Source organism: Ranitomeya imitator, chromosome 6 (genome assembly GCF_032444005.1).
Source record: "Ranitomeya imitator isolate aRanImi1 chromosome 6, aRanImi1.pri, whole genome shotgun sequence".
Taxonomy (NCBI): Eukaryota; Metazoa; Chordata; class Amphibia; order Anura; family Dendrobatidae; genus Ranitomeya; species Ranitomeya imitator.
The window spans coordinates 38,638,541-38,659,844 of NC_091287.1; the positions used below are offsets into that span (position 1 = coordinate 38,638,541).

A 21,304-nucleotide genomic window follows, 5' to 3' on the forward strand; every position below is an offset into this window, starting at 1 on the left:
GAAGATGTCTTGGAGGTTTATAAAGAGCTGCACTTTGACCTTGTGGATCTGATCATTCCCACGTAACTTGCAGAAAATAGTTGACGCAAGCTCTTCATTCATATTAATTCTTCACTGCGGGTAATGGAAAGGGACAAAGGGCTGACTAGTTACACATCAAACACCTGAATGCTTCAGGTCTGTTATCCATCAGCTTCATGACCTTTGCAACAAAAGAAAAATCCAAGGAAATGCAATGATCTGCTTTAAAAGGTAAAAAAAAATATCAGCATTTATAGCAAGGACATTGTATAAGGCTACAACAGTTCATATGTAACTCATACATAGGAAATCTCAAAATGTTCAATTATACATATCCAAGAAGTCATGTGAAAGAGTAGTAGCCTCCTTTTTCTGAAAGGTGAAATGCTATAGTCATTCCTGAATGGTTTTATAAAAAAAAAAATTGGGCCCTAACCCCCTCTGGTTAGCCCTTGCCTCCACTGGTAAGCCCTAACCCTCGATGGTTAGCCCTATCCCTATCCTCCAATGGTTAGCTCTAACCCTAACCACCACTGGTTAGCTCTAACCCTTGATGGTTAGCCCTAACCCTAACCTCCAATGGTTAGCCCTAACCACCACTGGTTAGCTCTAACCATAACCCTCGATGGTTAGCCCTAACCTCCAATGGTTAGCCCTAACCCCCTCTGGTTAGACCTTGCCTCCACTGGTAAGCCCTAACCTCCAATGCTTAGCCCTAACCCTAACCACCACTGGTTAGCTCTAACCCTAACCCTCAATGGTTAGCCCTAACCCTAACCTCCAATCCTTAACCCTAACCTCCAATGGTTAGCCCTAACCTTAACCTCCCCTGGTTAGCTCTAACCCTAACCCCTGCTGGTTATTTTTTTAAATTTTAATAATTTAACTCTTATTAAAGAGTTAATTGTAAATCTCAGTCTGAAGGTCACCATACACAATGAGACTTGCCGGCCATCAAATGAGATGAGAGATTTCATAGCTTACCCCGAAAGCAGATGTTATAGAGAAAAAGGATTGGGCTGATGGTTTTAAGCCTGACTGATCCAAGTAGTCTATAGAGAGCCATAAACTTTAGAATAATGTCTGCTGAATATGTCAATTCTGCCGGGCCAGGCCATCCATCTATTGTATATGACAATTTAGGATTTTTCCTTTGATGGTTAATATCAAGATAGAAAAAAGATTGGGTTGATGGATTTCATTTTGCCTCATCCCTCCGGGACAGGCTGACCATCTAGTGTGTAAGGTTTCCTGATTTGCCCCATGGGCAGATTCGGAGCAAAACTATGTCAGGTAGATGGATTCCGACCTGTTTGACCTTGAAGGTCTAAGAGAGCCATGCACACTACCATACTACAATCAGTCTCTAACTCGTACCATGATACATTTGGTGGACAGCTGAGAAAGCCTTGAAAAGGAATTATCTAATATTTATTAAGCCTTTCCAGATGATACCATAACTTTAGTGAGTTAGTTGATGAGTGGGATTTACTTTATGAAGCTGATATGGGCGCACATGTGAAAGAAAAGTCACCATGTTGGGAACCAGGTTTTGCCCATTGTTATCTATTAAACAGAACCCTTGACATTTCATAACTCCAAGACTATAGTGTAGCAGGTTGTTGGCCCCTGACAGGAGTACCACCTGCCCCCATAACGGTCCCACATAACCTTTTTTTTTCTTGATTATTTGATTACCAAGTTTACCTTGACCTGTACAAGTAACAGATTTAATGTACTAAAATAAATAGTTCAAGATTTCAATATTATTTGGCCCAGTGGGTAGACACACAAGTGGATTGGTGAGCGTTATGGGTGGACTTTCAGGAAAGGGGTGTGAAATGTTATAGTAATTGCATATTATGTCCTGTGATATGAGCACAGTTAACCTTGTCAATATAATCCGACGTCTATAAGGATTTATACTAATCGTGGACTCTCTTTGATCAAGGATATAATCATAACCACAGAATGATCTCTCTGCTGTAAGCTTCTAATGGTTCATAGAAGAATGCCCAAGAACCTATACAAGAGGCCGATACATTACGTCTCCACTCCTTTACTATGACTTTATTCCTGAAGAATTCTTGGTTATAGATCATAAACATAATGACCATTAAAGGGGTTTTCTCATAAATTACATTTACCAATTATCCAAATTGTCTGATTACTGGGACACCTGAACTACCGTTCAAAAGTTTAGGGTCACCCACACAATTTGGCGTTTTCCATGAAAACTCATACTTTTATTAATCAAATGAGTTGCCAAATGAATTGAGAATCTAGTCCAGACATTGACAAGGTTTAAAAAAAAAAAAGATTTTTATTTGAAATAATTTTCTCCTTCAAACTTTGCTTTCGTCACAGAATGCTCCTTTTGCAGCAATTACAGCATTGCAGACCTTTGGCACTCTAGAAGTTAATTTGCTGAGGTAATCTGGAGAAATTTCACCCCATGCTTCCAGAACCCCTCCCACAAGTTGGTTTGGCTTGATGGGCACTTTTTAGCACCACACGGTCAAGCTGCTCCCACAACGGCTCAATGGGGTTGAGATCTGGTGACTGCACTGGCCACTCCATTACAGATAATACCAGCTGCCTGCTTCTTCCCTAAATAATTCTGCATAATTTGGAGGTGTGCTTTGGGTCATTGTCCTGTTGTAAGATGAAACTGGCTCCAATCAAGCTCTGTCCACAGGGGATGGCATGGCGTTGCAAAATGGAGTGATAGCCTTCCTTATTCAAAATACCTTTTACCTTGTACAAATCTCCCACTTTACCAGCACCAAAGGAACCCCAGACGATCACATTACCTCCACCATGCTTGACAGATGGTATCAGGCACTCTTCCAGCATCTTTTCAGTTGTTCTGCATCTCACAAATGTTCTTCTGTGTGATCCAAACACCTTAAACTTGGATTCGTCTGTCCATAAGACTTTTTTCCAATCTTCCTCTGTCCAATGTCTGTGTTCTTTTGCCCATATTAATCTTCTCCTTTTATTAGCCAGTCTCAGATATGGCTTTTTCTTTGCCACTCTGCCCTGAAGGCCAGCATCCCGCAGTCGCCTCTTCACTGTAGACGTTGACACTGGCGTTTTGCGTGTACTATTTAATGAAGCTGCCAGTTGAGGACCTGTGAGGCGTCGATTTTTCAAACTACAGACTTGTACTTGTCTTGTTGCTCAGTTGTACAGTGGAGCCTCCCATTTCGCTACTTTGGTTAGAGCCTGTTTGTGCTCTCCTCTGAAGGTAGTACACATCGTTGTAGGAAATGTTCAGTTTCTTGGTAATTTCTCGCAAGGAATAGCCTTCATTTCTAAGAATAAGAATGTTCACAAAAAACGGTAATTCTATTCTTTCTCACGGAGGTCAGAACTTGATTGAAGTGGAATAGTTGGGCCTCCGCGCCACAGCTCTGGGCACTTTCAAATGGTGTTACGCACCTGTCCTGGTTGCGTCGAGCTCAGCTCCTTTTCTCTATAGCCACCACCCTTTTCTGTGCTCCACGTTGAGTTTTACGAGTTGCCCGGTGTTTCTCTGTGAAATCATCTCCCTAAGGCCAGTTAAGAGATACACCCGTCTTAGTATTGAGACTTTAGTTTCTTTGGAGTGCTCCAACATCCGTTCTCAGTCATGTTTCAATGCTCCCAATTTCTGCCGATTAACCCTCTATTATTTGACTCTGTTCATACTGTGCAATATACCTCTAGTTCCTACGTGTGCTTCTGCCGACTTGCCATTTCCCTTTTTGTCTGCCCTCCTGTTCCTACAGTTCCAGTGTGTCCAAATCCTCACTCCTCCACATGCCCGCCCGACAGCCACCCATACCAACACCCTGGGTCTGCGTGACCACCCTGACCTGTGGCTTCGTGAATCTACCTCACCACGTGAGCCTATTAAAGGCGTTGACCCAAATGTGACAGCTGCATTCAATCTCTAACCACCAGTGATGAGCTAACGTGCTCGGATAACGTCTTATCTGAGCATGCTCGGGTGTTATCCCAGCATCTGGGCGTGCTCGTTTATTATGTTCGAGTCTCTGCAGCTGCATGATTGGCAGCTGTTAGACATCCTCAACACGTGGGAATTCCCTAAGAAACAGGCAATCGTCACGTGTTGAGTCTGTCTAACAGTCGCAAAACATGCAGCCGCGGGGACCCGAACATAATATACCGGCACGCCCAGATGCTGGGATAACACCCGAGCATAGATAAGACGTTATCCGAGCACATTCGCTCATCACTACTAACCACGTTTTTAAAAAAACGAGCGCATAGAGCTCCCATTCTAGTGAACAGGGGGTGTACTATTTTCTACTTACAGGATATATTTATTCTCGATTGCCTGAAAAAAGAAAATCAGAATTCAGCTGATTTTCTTGTACCGGCATGCAAAACATTGTATTACGGAGATTACACATTAATGTAAAAAAAAATGACATTATTTTGAACATTTTTGAATCATGAGAGGATTGTATGTAGAGTTTAAAAATTCTATTTTCTGAAGATTAGATAATGAATCATTTTTAAAAAGAACCTGACATTAGATTCATGCTGCCAGGACCACGGGTGGCTTGAATAAGCCATCCCGTAGATGTGCCATAAATGTACAAGGACTATCCCTTCCATCATCAAATGATGTATCAGAAAATGGTGCTATCCTGCAAAAAACAAACAAACAAGCACTCATACAGCTACTGTATACTGGGAGAAAGCTTTTTAAAACAAACAAAAAAAAATATTGCTCTCTACTTGCAAAACTAAAAGAAAAATTCTACGGATCATTGCTCCAAAATAGGAACCACACTAATGAAGCTAAAAATGCTCATGTATATTTTATAAAAAAGAAATAACGCGAACAGTCCGAATGGTTTTGAAAAGATTTCTCAGGAGGAATAGATAGATTTCTTATGAAATTCTTTCAGCGTTGCATTTCCCCATCGGTTCCAATCAGGAAATGACATGCAAAATCTCATATAACAAAAATATGACTGCACAAAACAGGGAACATTTGCATTATCGGGTAGATTTTAGACCAGAATGACCACTATTGCCCCGATGGCAGCTCCCCGGGAGAATCATGAAATAGGAAACACTTAACATATGCGCCCTGACTTTTGCTCTGGTTCGGGCAGCGTGAATCAGAGCATGACTTCAAGATTGCAGCCAGGTATGTCTTTGTCCGAAACGCAGCAATTCAGAGAAAACATAGTTTTCCGTCCGGATTCTCCCTGCACCGCTCCAGCGGACTCACAGGTCTCTATCATGTATGTACACAAGTCCTGTCAATCACAAAGAGCGGTGCGGAGAGAATCATCAGCTCTCTCCCTGAAACATAGCGAAAAACATACCGAGCAGCCATGGTTCTGCATGGCAGCATAAATTGAGGAAAGTCATAAATGGGGTTGCACAAACCTGAACATCTATGGAATGTACATTGGATATTTCCGCAATATTCGATAGATGTTGGCCCTATCCCTTGGAGAATGGGCCCAGCTGAGCTCTGCTGTCAGAGGTGGATGGTAGAGAACATCATAAAGATTTGCAAGATCGTGGTCCACCGGTCACAATGGTACTCCATGGTCACCGGCCGTGAGCCCTGGAAACCTTCTCCTACCTGCTGACATCCCTGGAACTAAATCGGGGGGTCAAAGCATTGCTGCTGCTTCTGTTGTATTAGTGATGCTATAGCAAAGCAAGCTTATCAATACTGCATCCTGAATCCACCTTCTTCTACTGAAAAGAGGCATCGGGAATTTAGCAGGAAAGAAAGGGTTTGCAGGACTATGTCACAGACTATTCATCTGGCCCATGGTCCAGCAAATATTTTTGGTCATTTCTACTGGCTGCATATGATGCCTGTATATTTTTATACGAGTTCCAAAAACTGCTTAATGCGCGTCCACTGATAGTTGCACGCGATGGAGCCCTGTTTTCCGGATGCAAGTCCTGGCTGTGGGACCCATTGAGATATTTAGTATATCCTATGGATTAACAATAAATATCTCATTCAGAAAAAAAACCTTTAAAAACACAGAGAAACAGCTGGAAATTTTTTTTATGGCATTGATGAAAAAACTACCTCTTTTATTGTGCATGAAAAACGCTCATCATAAACTGAAAAAAATACAAAAACTTTATTGCATAATTTATTAGATATCGCGGTGTATTCTGTACAGAGATCCTTGAGGTGACGCCGTTACATTGTGTTCTGCAGCAGAAGAGATATCAGCTTGGCCACGACGTGCACGTTCAGACTGTTCCCCAGGAGACGATATCGCTGTTTGGTTGTTATCTTATCAGGAAAATCTGAAATGCAAAGAGACGACAGATAATTACAGCCTAATCTTTATACGAGACACATATACATTGTAATACATTACTTATATTATCATCATAAATGTGCAACACTGCAAAGTGACAGTAAAAACTAGTAACTGTGTAATCTACACGTCTTTAGAAAATCCTCTATGTTCTCAAAAATGGAGAATTTTCCATTCTATATTTCACTGCAGCTTGCAGAGGTTACCAGTTACAGTGGTGCGGAAAGTATTCAGACCCCTTTAAATTTTTCACTCTTCGTTTTATTGCAGCCATTTGGTAAATTCAAAACAAGTTCATTTTTTTCTCATTATTGTACACTCTGCACCTCATCTTGACTGAAAAAAAACAGAAATGTAGAAATTTTTGCAAATTTAATACAAAAGAAAAACTGAAATATCACATGGTCATAAGTATTCATCCCCTTTGCTCAGACACTCATATTTAAGTCACATGCTGTCCACTTCCTTGTGATCCTCCTGGAGATGGTTCTACTCCTTCATTGGAGTCCAGCTGTGTTTAATTAAACTGATAGGACTTGATTTGGAAAGGCGCACACCTGTCTATATAAGACCTCACAGCTCACAGTGCATGTCAGACCAAATGAGAATCATGAGGTCAAAGCAACTGGCCAAGGAGCTCAGAGACAGAATTGTGACAAGGCACAGATCTGGCCAAGGTTACAACAGAATTTCTGCAGTACTCAAGGCTCCTAAGAGCACAGTGGCCTCCATAATCCTTAAATGGAAGAAGTTTGGGACCACCAGAAGTCTTCCTAGACCTGGCTGTCCAGCCAAACTGAGCAATCGTGGAGAAGAGCCTTGGTGAGAAAGGTAAAGAAGAACCCCAAGATCACTGTGGCTGAGCTCCAGAGATGCAGTAGGGAAATGGGAGAAAGTTCCACAAAGTCAACTATCACTGCAGCCCTCCACCAGTCAGGCCTTTATGGCAGAGTGGCCTGACGGAAGCCTCTCCTCAGTGCAAGACATATGAAAGCCTGCATAGAGTTTGCTAAAAAACACATGAAGGACTCCCAGACTATGAGAAATAAGATTCTCTGGTCTGATGAGATGAAGATAGACCTCTTTGGTGATAATTCTAAGTGGTCTGTGTGGAGAAAACCAGGCACTGCTCGTCACCTGCCCAATACAATCCCAACAGTGAAACATGGTGGTGGCAGCATCATGCTATGGGGGGGTTTTTCAGCTGCAGGGAGAGGACGAGTGGTTGTCATTGAAGGAAACATGAATGCGGACAAGTACAGAGATATCCTGGATGAAAACCTCTTCCCGAGAGCTCTGGACGTCAGACTTGGCCGAAGATTCACCTTCCAAGACAATGACCCTAAGCACACAGCGAAAATAACAAAGGAGTGGCTTCAGAACAACTCTGTGACCATTCCTGACCAGCCCAGCCAGAGCCCTGACCTAAACCCAATTGAGCATCTCTGGAGAGACCTGAAAATGGCATCCACCAACGTTCACCATCCAACCTGACGGAACTGGAGAGGATCTGCAAGGAAGAATGGCCGAGGATCCCCAAATCCAGGTGTGAAAAACTTGTGGCATCATTCCCAAGAAGATTCATTTCTGTACTAGCTCTAATGGGAGCTTCTACTCAATACTGAGCAAAGGGGCTGAATACTTATGACCATGTGATATTTCAGCTTTTCTTTTAATACATTTGCAAAAATTTCTACATTTCTGTTTTTTTTCAGTCAAGATGGGGTGCAGCGTATACATTAATGAGAAAAAAAATTAACTTTTTTTGAATTTACCAAATGGCTGCAATGAAGAGTGAAAAATTTAAAGGGGTCCGAATACTTTCTGTACCCGCTGTAAATCTGCAGTCTATCAGCAGTGGCCGATCTCCTAGCCAAGGAGTGCAGCGCTTACAGGCTATTTCCAATAAGGTTTCTAAGTGCTGCTTTGCAGCTGACTGGATAGTTGAACTGAGCCAGCTTCAGCTAAACTCTGATACAGCAGAAACAAAACCATCTTATATAGCAGAACCGGAGAGTTGACAGTTCCGCCCGGCGGTGCAATGAGGTTACTGGTCCAAAATGTCAGTCTTCCAGAGCACACCACCTTCCAGCACGTAGGAAGCTTACTTAAAGACGACCTGTCGCCTCTCCTCATACTGTATGTCTATTTTACTCAATATTTGCTTTCGCTATATAAAAAAAAGTATATAGCATCTTTTTCTTTTAATTCTGCATTTTGCCATACCTCGGTTAAAAACTGGGCAACACCAAACGTACCAGCAAAGACATGTGTCTCTACACGTTGTCAGTCCGTCTAGGAACACATGCCCAACTTGTAACACCCCATTGTCAATTTATTCATATATTTCCAAGAGGAGTAAGAGGAACGAGAGATCAATTTGGAAGGAAAGGTCTCATTTCATAAAGAAATACAAGTACCGTATTTACTGAAACAGGCATGTCCGGAGAGTCGAAAGGTCCTCTCTCATTTGTAACGAAGTTCTCCTCCGATGTGGACAACAAGCAGGAAATTAATCAAATGTCAAGTCTTCCTAAGTGGTAGTCAGTCTTTGCATGAGTTCTTCTCTTTTGTTAGTAAGGTGGGGTTGTCATCTGGTGACCCTTTGTCCCAAATATGGCATATATAGAACTCATTTAAAGCAGATGTCAATCCTAGACAACTATCTTCCATGCGCTTGTAAAAGAAGAGACTCAGTTATCCTGACCACTCTATGGGTCACGAAGAGACTCAGTTATCCTGACCACTCTATTGGTCACAAACAGCCTCCCACCGGGAAGACTTGGCACTTCCATGCATTACGCAGAACCACAGACCAATGATTTTAAGGGGTGAAGTGCAGCAATTCATCTCGTCAACACTGAGAACACTGATGTAACAACGTCAGACTGTGTTAGGAAATGCTCCGTTTACAAAGGAACATTAATAATACATTTCCAGGAGGAACATCGGAGAAATAAACACATCAGAAGATATTCCAGAATAATTATTCAGGTATTTGCTAAAATGGAGAGCACACAGACCCATTTGAACTCTATTACTCTGCCCCTTAAGGAGCTGTTCATATCAATGACTTTGACATGTCCCGCTCTCCACATACCGAACTGCGCTGGGAATCCGTGAAGATTTGCGATTTCTCTTGGCGTGAAGTATCTCAATTTCAGCGTGGACAGTTTAGCGAGTTTCTCCTCGTCAGACAAGGTCTCCAGTGATTTATACGCTGAACTAATCTGTGTGAAAATGAGAAAGAAGCTGAAACCTTCACAGGTCTGAATATAACAGTGATGGACCGCAGTACAGTGGCTTGCTAAAGTATTCACCCCCTTGGCATTTTTTTTGTGTTTTGACACTTCACAACCTGGAATTCCACAGCTTTTTTGAGGGTTTGTATCAGTTCATGTAAAGAACATGTCTACAACTGTAAACATTTGGTTTTCTTTTTATTGTGAAGCAAACAACAAATAGGACAAAATAACTGAAAACTTCATTGTGTATAACTATTCACCCCCTAAAGTCAGTACTTTGCAGAGCCTCCTTTTGCGAATATTATAATTGCAAGTGACTTTGGATAAGTCTCTATGAGGTTTCCATATCTTCACACTGGGATTTTTGCCCATTCCCCAAGGGAAAACTGCTCGAGCTCCTTCTAGTTAGATGGTTTCCTCTGGTGAACAGCAATCTTCAAGTCTGACCACAGATTCTCACCTGGATTTAGGTCTGGGCTTTGATTAGGCCACTCCAAAACATTTACACATTTCACCGTAAACCACTCGAGTGTTTCTTTAGCAGTATGCTTTGGGTCATTGTATTGTTGGAAGGTGAACCTCCGTCCCAGTCTCAAATCACTGACAAACTGAAACAGGTTTTGCTCAAGAATATCCCTGTATTTCGCACCATCCATCTTTTCCTCGACTACGACCATTTTCACTGGCCTTGCTGCCAAAAAACATCTTCACAGCATGATGCTGCTACCACCATGTATCACTGTGGGGATGGTGTTCTTGGAGTGATGAGTTGTGTTGGTTTGGCGCCAGACATAACGTTTACATTGATGGCCATAAAGTTCAATTTTGGTCTCATCTGACCACAACAACTTCCTCCATACATTTGGGGAGTCCCCCGCAAAATCAGAACAAGTCTTAAAATTGTTGTATGCAAGTAAACACTTTATTCTGGCCACTCTTTTATAAAGGCCAAATCCATGACATGTACAGCTTATTGTGGTCGTATGGACAGATATTCCAGTCTCTGCTTGGGAACTCTGCAGCTTCTTCAGGCATACCTTTGGAGTCTGTGCAGCCTCTCTGATTGATGCCCTCATTGTCCGCGCTGAGAGTTTTGGTGGGCGGCCCTCTCTTGGCAGGTTTGTTGTGGTACCATGTTCTTTCCATTTGATGATAATGGATGTGATGCTGCTCTGGGGATCATCAGAGATTGGGATATTTTTGTATAATCCAACCCTGACTTGTGCGTCTCAACAACTTTGTCGCTGACTTTGGAAATCTCCTTGGTATTTGGTTAGTAGTGCCTCTTCCATCATGGTGTTTGGTTAGTGGTGCCTCTTTCATCACGGTGTTTGGTTAGTGGTGCCTCTTCCATCACGGTGTTTGGTTAGTGGTGCCTCTTCCATCATGGTGTTTGGTCAGTGGTGCCTCTTCCATCACGGTGTTTGGTTAGTGGTGCCTCTTCCATCACGGTGTTTGGTTAGTGGTGCCTCTTCCATCATGGTGTTTGGTCAGTGGTGCCTCCTCCATCATGGTGTTTGGTTAGTGGTGCCTCTTCCATCATGGTGTTTGGTCAGTGGTGCCTCCTCCATCATGGTGTTTGGTTAGTGGTGCCTCCTCCATCATGGTGTTTGGTTAGTGGTGCCTCTTCCATCACGGTGTTTGGTTAGTGGTGCCTCTTCCATCACGGTGTTTGGTTAGTGGTGCCTCTTCCATCACGGTGTTTGGTTAGTGGTGCCTCTTCCATCACGGTGTTTGGTTAGTGGTGCCTCTTCCATCACGGTGTTTGGTTAGTGGTGCCTCTTCCATCACGGTGTTTGGTTAGTGGTGCCTCTTCCATCATGGTGTTTGGTCAGTGGTGCCTCCTCCATCATGGTGTTTGGTTAGTGGTGCCTCTTCCATCATGGTGTTTGGTCAGTGGTGCCTCCTCCATCATGGTGTTTGGTCAGTGGTGCCTCTTCCATCACGGTGTTTGGTTAGTGGTGCCTCTTCCATCACGGTGTTTGGTTAGTGGTGCCTCTTCCATCACGGTGTTTGGTTAGTGGTGCCTCTTCCATCACGGTGTTTGGTTAGTGGTGCCTCTTCCATCACGGTGTTTGGTTAGTGGTGCCTCTTCCATCACGGTGTTTGGTTAGTGGTGCCTCTTCCATCACGGTGTTTGGTTAGTGGTGCCTCTTCCATCATGGTGTTTGGTTAGTGGTGCCTCTTCCATCATGGTGTTTGGTCAGTGGTGCCTCCTCCATCATGGTGTTTGGTTAGTGGTGCCTGTTGTTAATGGTGTTGCAGCCTCTGTGGCTTTTCAGAAAAGGTAAAGTGTATAGGGGGACGTCCTTTCACTAAGCATGGGGCTTATGAAGGCAATTGATGGCAACAGAAATTTTTAGGGGCTTCATAGCAAAAGGGGTGAATACATATGCACATGACAATTTTTATTTGATGCCATACATTTAATTTATGCCTATATTTTTCTCACTTCACCAATTTAGGCTATTTAGTGCACACACAAATCAGATTACAAAAATATTTAAACACAGGCGGCAAAGTAACAATAGGTAAAAAGCCAAGGGGATGAATACTTTCGCAAGGCACTGCACCAGTGATAGACCCCAGTATGTACTGGCCCCTCAATGATTTCACAATGACCAGGCAGATTCATCTGTCAACACATCCCTAATAAATGTCCCCCACCCTACGAGCTGGCGCAGTGTTTGTGGACGGCACAGAGACATTTTTCGCCCACTTGGCTGAACATTTTACTCATGCAGTTGATGAGAGCGCCATTGTCCAGAAGCAATAAAGCGTGCAGGGACAGGCGGCCCCGGCTGCCAGCTCTCCGGACAGTCGGAATAATGCAGCATTTCACATTTGCTAAAGCTGTTTGTGTCATTATACTATATGATCTCTCCCGCAGGCGCACACTGTCTTATATGGACAGACTGAAGCATTTCTGTGATCTGGACCTGATAAACGTCGATATGTGACACATTCCGGATGATCGGACATTTGTAATAAAAGTATGAACTTTTATAACAAATTATATATACATATTTTGTAAAAAAAATGTCATCAGCACATTAGGGGTGAGAAAAAAAATAATAAAATAATTTAAAAAAATCCCCCAAAGTACAAGTTTTCACATGAAGAAAGAAGAAGATTCAAACCTCGACATCTGTCGCTACCTGAAGAATCGAACCGGTTCCCTCCACGTAATGTCCATACCTATAAAAAACAAACAACAAATCCCAGCAGACTGTCATTTATCACTTCATAAAGCGGCTCAGTCATCCGATCTCACATGAAAAACTGGATATATTTTTAATTTGGCTGCTTAGACTTGATGGGGCTGATGTATTTCCTTTGAAAATCCATGTAAATACTGTCTGTGTAATCCCGATATTTAAAATGAGTATTTTATCAGTCCAGCTATAGAGTCATGTTGATAATGATGAATCCAGGTGTATTCAGTCTCCGCACACCCAGCCTGACTGACGGCTGCAGCTTGTACTGAGCAGTGTGAGATCTCAACAGCAGCAGGGAGGAGGGACACTGAGGAGCTGTCGTTGAGGGCAGGTGGGCGGAGATATATAAAAAAGACTCATACAGCCATTTTGACATGGATTTTTAAAGTAAGTACACCAACAACATCAGGTTTGACAGATTTGTTTAATAATGCAAGAAATTTATATTGTCTAATCTGATGAGCGGTCTGCTAAAACCAGATCAAAGTACTATAGAGGTAACAATGAGATGTCTGCATGCCGGGATCATCCACAGAGTCTCGGAAATCTCAGAGCGCATGCACTATTGTGGTAACAGTCAATCAATATTTCTGCAAAGTGTAGATTCCCTTCAGCCGCCTTTCATTATAGGAGCTCTCCTGCGTAATGTTTACGAACAATTTGTTGATTGACACCAAAAACAACAAGCAAAATACGGTAATGAGCGCAGCTCTAAAGTAAAAAAAAAATGTAACTCAGAATCAATATCAGTAAAAGAGTCATTCAGTAAAGAATGAGTAATTAATGCTTATGTATGTATACACACAGTGACTGCACCAGCAGAATAGTGAGTGAGTGCAGCTCTGGGGTATAATACAGGATGTAACTCAGGATCAGTAATGTAATGTATGTACACAGTGACTGCACCAGCAGAATAGTGAGTGCAGCTCTGGGGTATAATACAGGATGTAACTCAGGATCAGTAATGTAATGTATGTACACAGTGACTGCACCAGCAGAATAGTGAGTGCAGCTCTGGGGTATAATACAGGATGTAACTCAGGATCAGTAATGTAATGTATGTACACAGTGACTGCACCAGCAGACTAGTGAGTGCAGCTCTGGAGTATAATACAGGATGTAACTCAGGATCAGTAATGTAATGTATGTACACAGTGACTGCACCAGCAGAATAGTGAGTGCAGCTCTGGGGTATAATACAGGATGTAACTCAGGATCAGTACAGGATCAGTACTGTAATGTATGTACACAGTGACTGCACCAGCAGAATAGTGAGCGCAGCTCTGGGGTATAATACAGGAGGTAACTCAGGATCAGTAATGTAATGTATGTACACAGTGACTGCACCAGCAGAATAGTGAGTGCAGCTCTGGGGTATAATACAGGAGGTAACTCAGGATCAGTAATGTAATGTATGTACACAGTGACTGCACCAGCAGAATAGTGAGTGCAGCTCTGGAGTATAATACAGGATGTAACTCAGGATCAGTAATGTAATGTATGTACACAGTGACTGCACCAGCAGAATAGTGAGTGCAGCTCTGGGGTATAATACAGGATGTAACTCAGGATCAGTAATGTAATGTATGTACACAGTGACTGCACCAGCAGAATAGTGAGTGCAGCTCTGGGGTATAATACAGGATGTAACTCAGGATCAGTAATGTAATGTATGTACACAGTGACTGCACCAGCAGAATAGTGAGTGCAGCTCTGGGGTATAATACAGGATGTAACTCAGGATCAGTAATGTAATGTATGTACACAGTGACTGCACCAGCAGAATAGTGAGTGCAGCTCTGGGGTATAATACAGGATGTAACTCAGGATCAGTAATGTATGTACACAGTGACTGTTCCAGCAGAATAGTGAGCGCAGCTCTGGAGTATAATACTCGGGATCAGTATGAGATAATTACGTTGTATATACAGTGTTCCCAACCTCTATGTACATTATCTTACCCCAGGACCCGCTGTAGAGATACTAAGGTAATATATGGAGTAGCAGGGCCTTCCGTTGCACATACATATACACCTGCGGACACGCTCACCCTTTCGTGAAGCACGTTGATCTCCTACACGTTGGTGTGACAATATCCAGGATGAGCGCATATCTGAGTAAAGCCTTTGGGGGCAGCAGGTGGCGGCCGGTCTCCACATTGTCTTCCAGAAAGTCTTGCAGGGTCTGTACGGAGCAGTCATCGTCCTGACTCCGTTTTCTCTCCAGCTGCTCCGCAGTTTCCAGTTTGTACAGAAAGCCTCCTTCTGGCCATTGCTTGTGGCGCAGACTTCCCTCATCCGTCTGTACGTTTCTCTGCGGGCCGACAGCGCTGCTGGGACCGGCCGGCTCCGATGTGTCACAGCCAGGAAACTCCTCAAGGATCTAAACGGAGAACAGATGACATTCTATCCCACGATACCAGAAGAAAGGAGACATTACCATTAGTGACGTTCCCTAGACCACCAAGGAAGGACGCTTTACCCTAGACTACCAGGGAACATAATGTCAACTCCTCCTCTTCTACTTTATACCAATAGCTATAAATATTAACCCCTATCTTACCTTAGACCACAGGGAATAAAATATATAAATAGCTCTTTTTCCTACACAATCATGGGTGGGAGCTTAACCTTTGACAATTTTCAATTATTACTAACCACTTCTTCCCTAGACCACCAGGGAAGAAAATATCATAACCTCTTTTCCCCAGACAATAAAAGGAAGGGGCTTTACGTTAGACCATTTACCATTGATTTTAACACTCCTTCAAATCTAGACCACCAGGGAATAAAATATGTTCCACTCTAGACCACCCGGACCAATAAATAAACAAATCAATCACTCTTCTACCCTACATTACCACAGAATAAAAAAAAATAATTGCACAATTACTCTAGACCAATATGGATAAAATATTAACCCCTTCTTTTACCGGCCTAGCCCAATAGGAAAAAAAAATACAAACTCCTCTTCAACCCTAGCCCACCAAACAATAAAAAAATGAAAATATTTCTTCTCTCCCTAGACTAGTAGTGAATAAAAAGTATTCTACCCTAAACCACCAGGGAATAAAATAGTATTACCTCGTTTCCCCAGACCATCAAGGAAGGGGACTTTACCCTCAACCATTTACAGTTCATTTTAACATTTCTTCAAAACTAGACCACCAGGGAAAAAATATCAACCCCTCTTCTACCCTAACCCTAGACCACCAGGGAATAAAATATTTTATACTATAGACCACCTGCTCCAAACTCCCCAAAAATACAAAAAATATCCACTCTTCTCCCCCAGATTACCAGGGAATAAAACAAATAATCCCACAATTGCCAAAGACCAAAAAGGATAAAATATTAACCATTCCATTAGAAAAAAAAATCTTTCTTCTCCCTTAGACTACTAGTTAATAAAAAGTAACCTATTTTCTATCCTACACACTAAGGAACAAAACAATAATAATCCTTCTTCTACCGTAGACCACCAGGGGTTAAAAAAAAATAATCCTACTTGCACTCTAGACCACCAGGGAATAAAACAAATAATCCTTCTTGCACTCCAGACCACCAGGGAAGGATTTCTTTTATTCCCTGGTGGTCTAGAGTACAAGAAGGATTATTATTTTTATTCCCTGGTGGTCTAGAGTACAAGAAGGATTATTTTTTTATTCCCTGGTGGTCTAGAGTACAAGAAGGATTATTTTTTTATTCCTTGGTGGTCTAGAGTACAAGAAGGATTATTTTTTATTCCCTGGTGGTCTAGAGTCCAAGAAGGATTATTTTTTTATTCCCTGGTGGTCTAGAGTCCAAGAAGGATTATTTTTTTATTCCCTGGTGGTCTAGAGTACAAGAAGGATTATTTTTTATTCCCTGGTGGTCTAGAGTACAAGAAGGATTATTTTTTATTCCCTGGTGGTCTAGAATACAAGAAGGATTATTTTTTAATTCCCTGGTGGTCTAGAATACAAGAAGGATTATTTTTTTATTCCCTGGTGGTCTAGAATACAAGAAGGATTATTTTTTTATTCCCTGGTGGTCTAGAGTACAAGAAGGATTATTTTTTTATTCCCTGGTGGTCTAGAGTACAAGAAGGATTATTTTTTTATTCCTTGGTGGTCTAGAGTACAAGAAGGATTATTTTTTATTCCCTGGTGGTCTAGAGTCCAAGAAGGATTATTTTTTTATTCCCTGGTGGTCTAGAGTCCAAGAAGGATTATTTTTTTATTCCCTGGTGGTCTAGAGTCCAAGAAGGATTATTTTTTTATTCCCTGGTGGTCTAGAGTACAAGAAGGATTATTTTTTATTCCCTGGTGGTCTAGAATACAAGAAGGATTATTTTTTAATTCCCTGGTGGTCTAGAATACAAGAAGGATTATTTTTTTATTCCCTGGTGGTCTAGAATACAAGAAGGATTATTTTTTTATTCCCTGGTGGTCTAGAATACAAGAAGGATTATTTTTTTATTCACTGGTGGTCTAGAGTCCAAGAAGGATTATTTTTTATCCCCTGGTGGTCTAGAGTCCAAGAAGGATTATTTTTTATCCCCTGGTGGTCTAGAGTCCAAGAAGGATTATTTTTTTATTCACTGGTGGTCTAGAGTACAAGAAGGATTATTTTTTATCCCCTGGTGGTCTAGAGTCCAAGAAGGATTATTTTTTTATTCACTGGTGGTCTAGAGTACAAGAAGGATTATTTTTTTATTCCCTGGTGGTCTAGAGTGCAAGAAGGATTTTTTTTTTACTCTCGTACCCTAGACCACAAGGGAATAAAAAATAATAAAGTAGATGGCAAACAATTATTTTTCTGCCCATTTTTTATTCCTATGGGAGAAAATGTTCCTTAAATTTTCAAGACTGAAGAAATGATAAATCCGCTTTAAACATGAAGAGGAACACAAGGCCCAATCTATAGGCCTGATGGCGCTTTAAAAACGAAAACTAAAATAAAAAAAAAAAAAAAAGCAAACAGTTGGCTACTCACTCTATTGGTGGTCTGGAAAGCAAACTGTTCCCCTTGAAGCTTTGCAATGAGAAAGTATCGCAGCCTTGAATTTGGGATTCCAAGCTTGTAAAAAGTTAAAGATTTAATGAGAACCTTACTATAAAACTTGGCAGTCTTGAACTAGTAAAAGTGTAAGGAACAACTATTTTTTTCAAATATTTTATTATTTATATTATATTTATTATTTATATTTATTATATTATTTTATTATTATTTTATTATATTATTTTAATATTTTATTTTCAAATATACTTAAAGGGTAATTGTATTTTCAAGTAAGTTTTCGGGATAAGCTGTTCTGTGAGTACATGAGGAATAGCACCATTTATGGCCATTATGTTATCCTGCATTTTCATCAATGTTTCCTCTTTAGGCTCTATTAATTTACAATTGACACTGTGCTGGTGGGTAGAGAACCACTGCAATGATGTCTCTTTATACACAGGTCCCAGAGGCATTACTGCTCTTCATTTCTTAGTTAACACACAGAAAAAAGCTGCAGCAGCATGGAGGAAATGGCAGCATTGAGCAGTGTAGATGTGAATCCAGCTCTGGGGTAGTGTAAAAGACTTCAAGTAATATTTCAGGATAAGCTGTTGTGTGTACATGAGAAATAACACCATTTATGGCCATTATGATATCCTGCATTTTCAACTATTTTCCCTCTTTAGTCTGTAGTAATTTCCAACTGACTCTGAGGCGGTAGGTGGAGACCCTCTCCAATGATGTCTCGCATACACAGGTCATAGAGGCATTACCGCTCTTCATTTCTTAGTTAACACACAGAAGCTGCAGCAGCATAGAGAAAATGCATTACTGAGCAGTGTAGATGTGAATCCAGCTCTAGTGTAAAAAAAAAGTTGTTAGAAAGCTCAACACTTTCCTTCTGTATGTCCCTCTGCTTGTTTTCTCACCCTGCTCCTCACTCCCAGTCTCCTTAGCTTATAATAGCAGGTGTAACCTGAAATGTCCCTGTGCTGGCATGTCTGTCTGGAGTGAGCCTGAATGCACGGAGATAGTTTTTTTTTTTCAGAGTGAATGATAAGTTCAGGAGGCAGGGAAGAGAGGAAGAAGTGGTGGTAAAGTAGAGATGGATCAGATTTCTCTGATAAGAAAGATTACAGTTTCTTATAAAAAAATATTAAAAATGTCATATCTTTAGTGAAAAACATAATAGATAAAAAAATAATCAAAAGCTTCTAAATAAAAAAATAATCAAAAGCTTCTAAATAAAAAAATTTAAAAAAAAAAAGTGCCACATGGTAGATGAGAGAATTGTACTTACACGAGGTGGTGATAGCAGGAACTCTTGATAAATGTATCCACAGCTCTCTAATGTTCTGATGAGCGCGTCTCTGCAAAAGTTGAAAAAGGAAACAAAAAAATCCAAAAATCGAAATGAACATTATACAATATCTGATAGGCTGCATTCCAAAACGGCATGTTATGACATATCTCTAGGGTATGATGTAATAGTCTGACTTCTAGAACCCCCATAATTAACAAAAGTGGAAATGATGGCATACGCTACTAATGCTTTCGCATGATCATAAATGGGGAAATTTGATAGGTCCTTGTGAAAACAAGCAACTTTGCAAATAACTTCTTGTTAAAAACCCTCTCTACTGTCAAGAATGGAAAAAAAATGGCAGTTTGTAGCTCATTCCCGAAGTTATCGGCCACCTCTGCAGTCTATCAGCGGTAGCCGGTTTCCTAGGCAAGGAGTGCAGCGCATGCAAGCTCTTTGCTATAGAGATTGTAAGTGCTGCTCAGAAGCTGGCCGGATCCGCCAGATCATAAACAATACATTATTGCTACATGAGAACAAATACCTTCACAGGCTGCACTTCACATTACAGCCACTAGGTGGACACAAGCAGACATATAGAGCACAAACCTCTCCTAACAGAGTATCACAAAATCATTTTTTTTTATAGAGCTGCTCATCTGGCATCAATTATTTCTGGATATATCAAAGGCATGAGGAAAGGTAAGGAAGGGCGAATCTGTATGGGAATGTATCCATTGTCAAGTCCAACTTTTATAGATTTTCTACCTCTCCAGAGTTGTTGTTCTCTTATGGCGTGCAATCTTCTGCCATGTTGAAGATATAAAAGAAGATAGCATTGATGGCGGTCTGGCTGCTGGGACCACCTTAGTCACAATAAGAGACCTCTGTGCTATGCTGTGGACCTTCCATTAACTTCAATTTAACTGATACTTTTAGCAAAAGGTGAGAGCTGCACCCAGCGTGGCTCTTAGCATATCACAGGCATCCGCTTACAACCAATTAATACACTTCAATGGGCATTCTCTGTCTCATAGTCATGTAATATTTTCAGGTTATAGGATATACCATTACCTCGCCTCGGAGGTTTCAAATCCCTTCACGTTCTCCAGAAGAATATAACGAGGAGGTTTCTGTAGTCTGCAAATGCGAAAAAGAATTGTGTTATAAAGATGATATATAAAAGTCTCCACCAGGGGGAGCCGAAGAGTAGCCTGCATACAGCCTTCACATTGAATCCAATCAGAACACAGTATACATTATATATATTGTACGTGATGCGGAAAAACGCACGGGGCGGCACACGGACGCCGTGCCTGGCCGGGGAAAGGCTGCCGTATATATACAGTCCTTCAAAGAACACAGACCTAATATCAATACAGAATATACAAAGCCCCGCACATTCATGATGCTGAGATAACGCACTTAATAAACTAATGGTGCTCGGTCCAGAAGTAACATGAGACTCGTCACTATCAAAAATCAGACACTGCACCTGGGAAGGATTTCCAAAATGTACAGGAAACTCTTTGCCCTCGGGTCAGACACGTCCCCTTGCAAGCCGATCCTGATAGGAAACAGAAGGCGTAAAGACAGGAAGGATACAGGATATTCTTATAGACATTACAACAGCAAAAAGTATCATAATATAAACACATATAGAGTGTACATGTCTGAGGCGGGTCTGCAAAATATAAAGAGGGAGAGAATGAAACAGAAATCTAAATCACATCAGTCCCTCTAGGTGCAATTGTGCAATGTTTCGGCAGGAGATTGTTCCAAACATCATGGAGAACTAACCACAGATCTTCTGGAGGTCTCTTGTGCAAATTCTCCTTTCTCTTCATGTGATCCTGGACAGACCGGAACACGTGTGTGTGTGTGTGCAATATATACAGTTATATGAAAAAGTTTGGGCACCCCTATGAATCTTAAACTTAATGTGTTATAAAAATTGTTTTTTTGGCAACAGCTATTTCAGTTTCATATATCTAATAACTGTTGGACACAGTAATGTTTCTGCCTTGAAATGAGGTTTATTGTATTAACAGAAAATGTGCAATCTGCATTCAAACAAAATTTGACAGGTGCATAAGTATGGGCACCCTTATCATTTTCTTCTTTTAAATACTCCTACCTACTTTTTACTGACTTACTAAAGCACTTTGTTTGGTTTTCTAACCTCATTGAGCTTTGAACTTCATAGCCAGGT

At 41.3% G+C, this 21,304-nt stretch overlaps 1 protein-coding gene across 12 annotated transcripts in view; it reads right to left on the reverse strand.

Moving 5' to 3' along the window:
* Positions 1–6,143: 6,143 nt before the first annotated feature.
* TRDMT1 (tRNA aspartic acid methyltransferase 1) overlaps positions 6,144–21,304 on the reverse strand; it is a 51,361-nt gene continuing 36,200 nt past the window's right edge. For 7 of the 12 annotated variants that reach the window (XM_069729495.1, XM_069729507.1, XM_069729503.1 and 4 more), the window contains exons 4-11: positions 20,588–20,659; positions 20,167–20,232; positions 19,090–19,159; positions 17,784–17,867; positions 14,858–15,189; positions 12,730–12,787; positions 9,445–9,574; positions 6,144–6,330 (exon numbers count right to left, since the gene is read on the reverse strand). In XM_069729495.1, coding sequence (XP_069585596.1) covers positions 6,221–6,330; positions 9,445–9,574; positions 12,730–12,787; positions 14,858–15,189; positions 17,784–17,867; positions 19,090–19,159; positions 20,167–20,232; positions 20,588–20,659 — 922 coding nt within the window. In that variant the 3' untranslated portion in view covers positions 6,144–6,220. The remainder of the gene's footprint in view (positions 6,331–9,444; positions 9,575–12,729; positions 12,788–14,857; positions 15,190–17,783; positions 17,868–19,089; positions 19,160–20,166; positions 20,233–20,587; positions 20,660–21,304) is intronic. The other 5 variants (XM_069729498.1, XM_069729506.1, XM_069729501.1 and 2 more) reach the window with 3 other exon arrangements.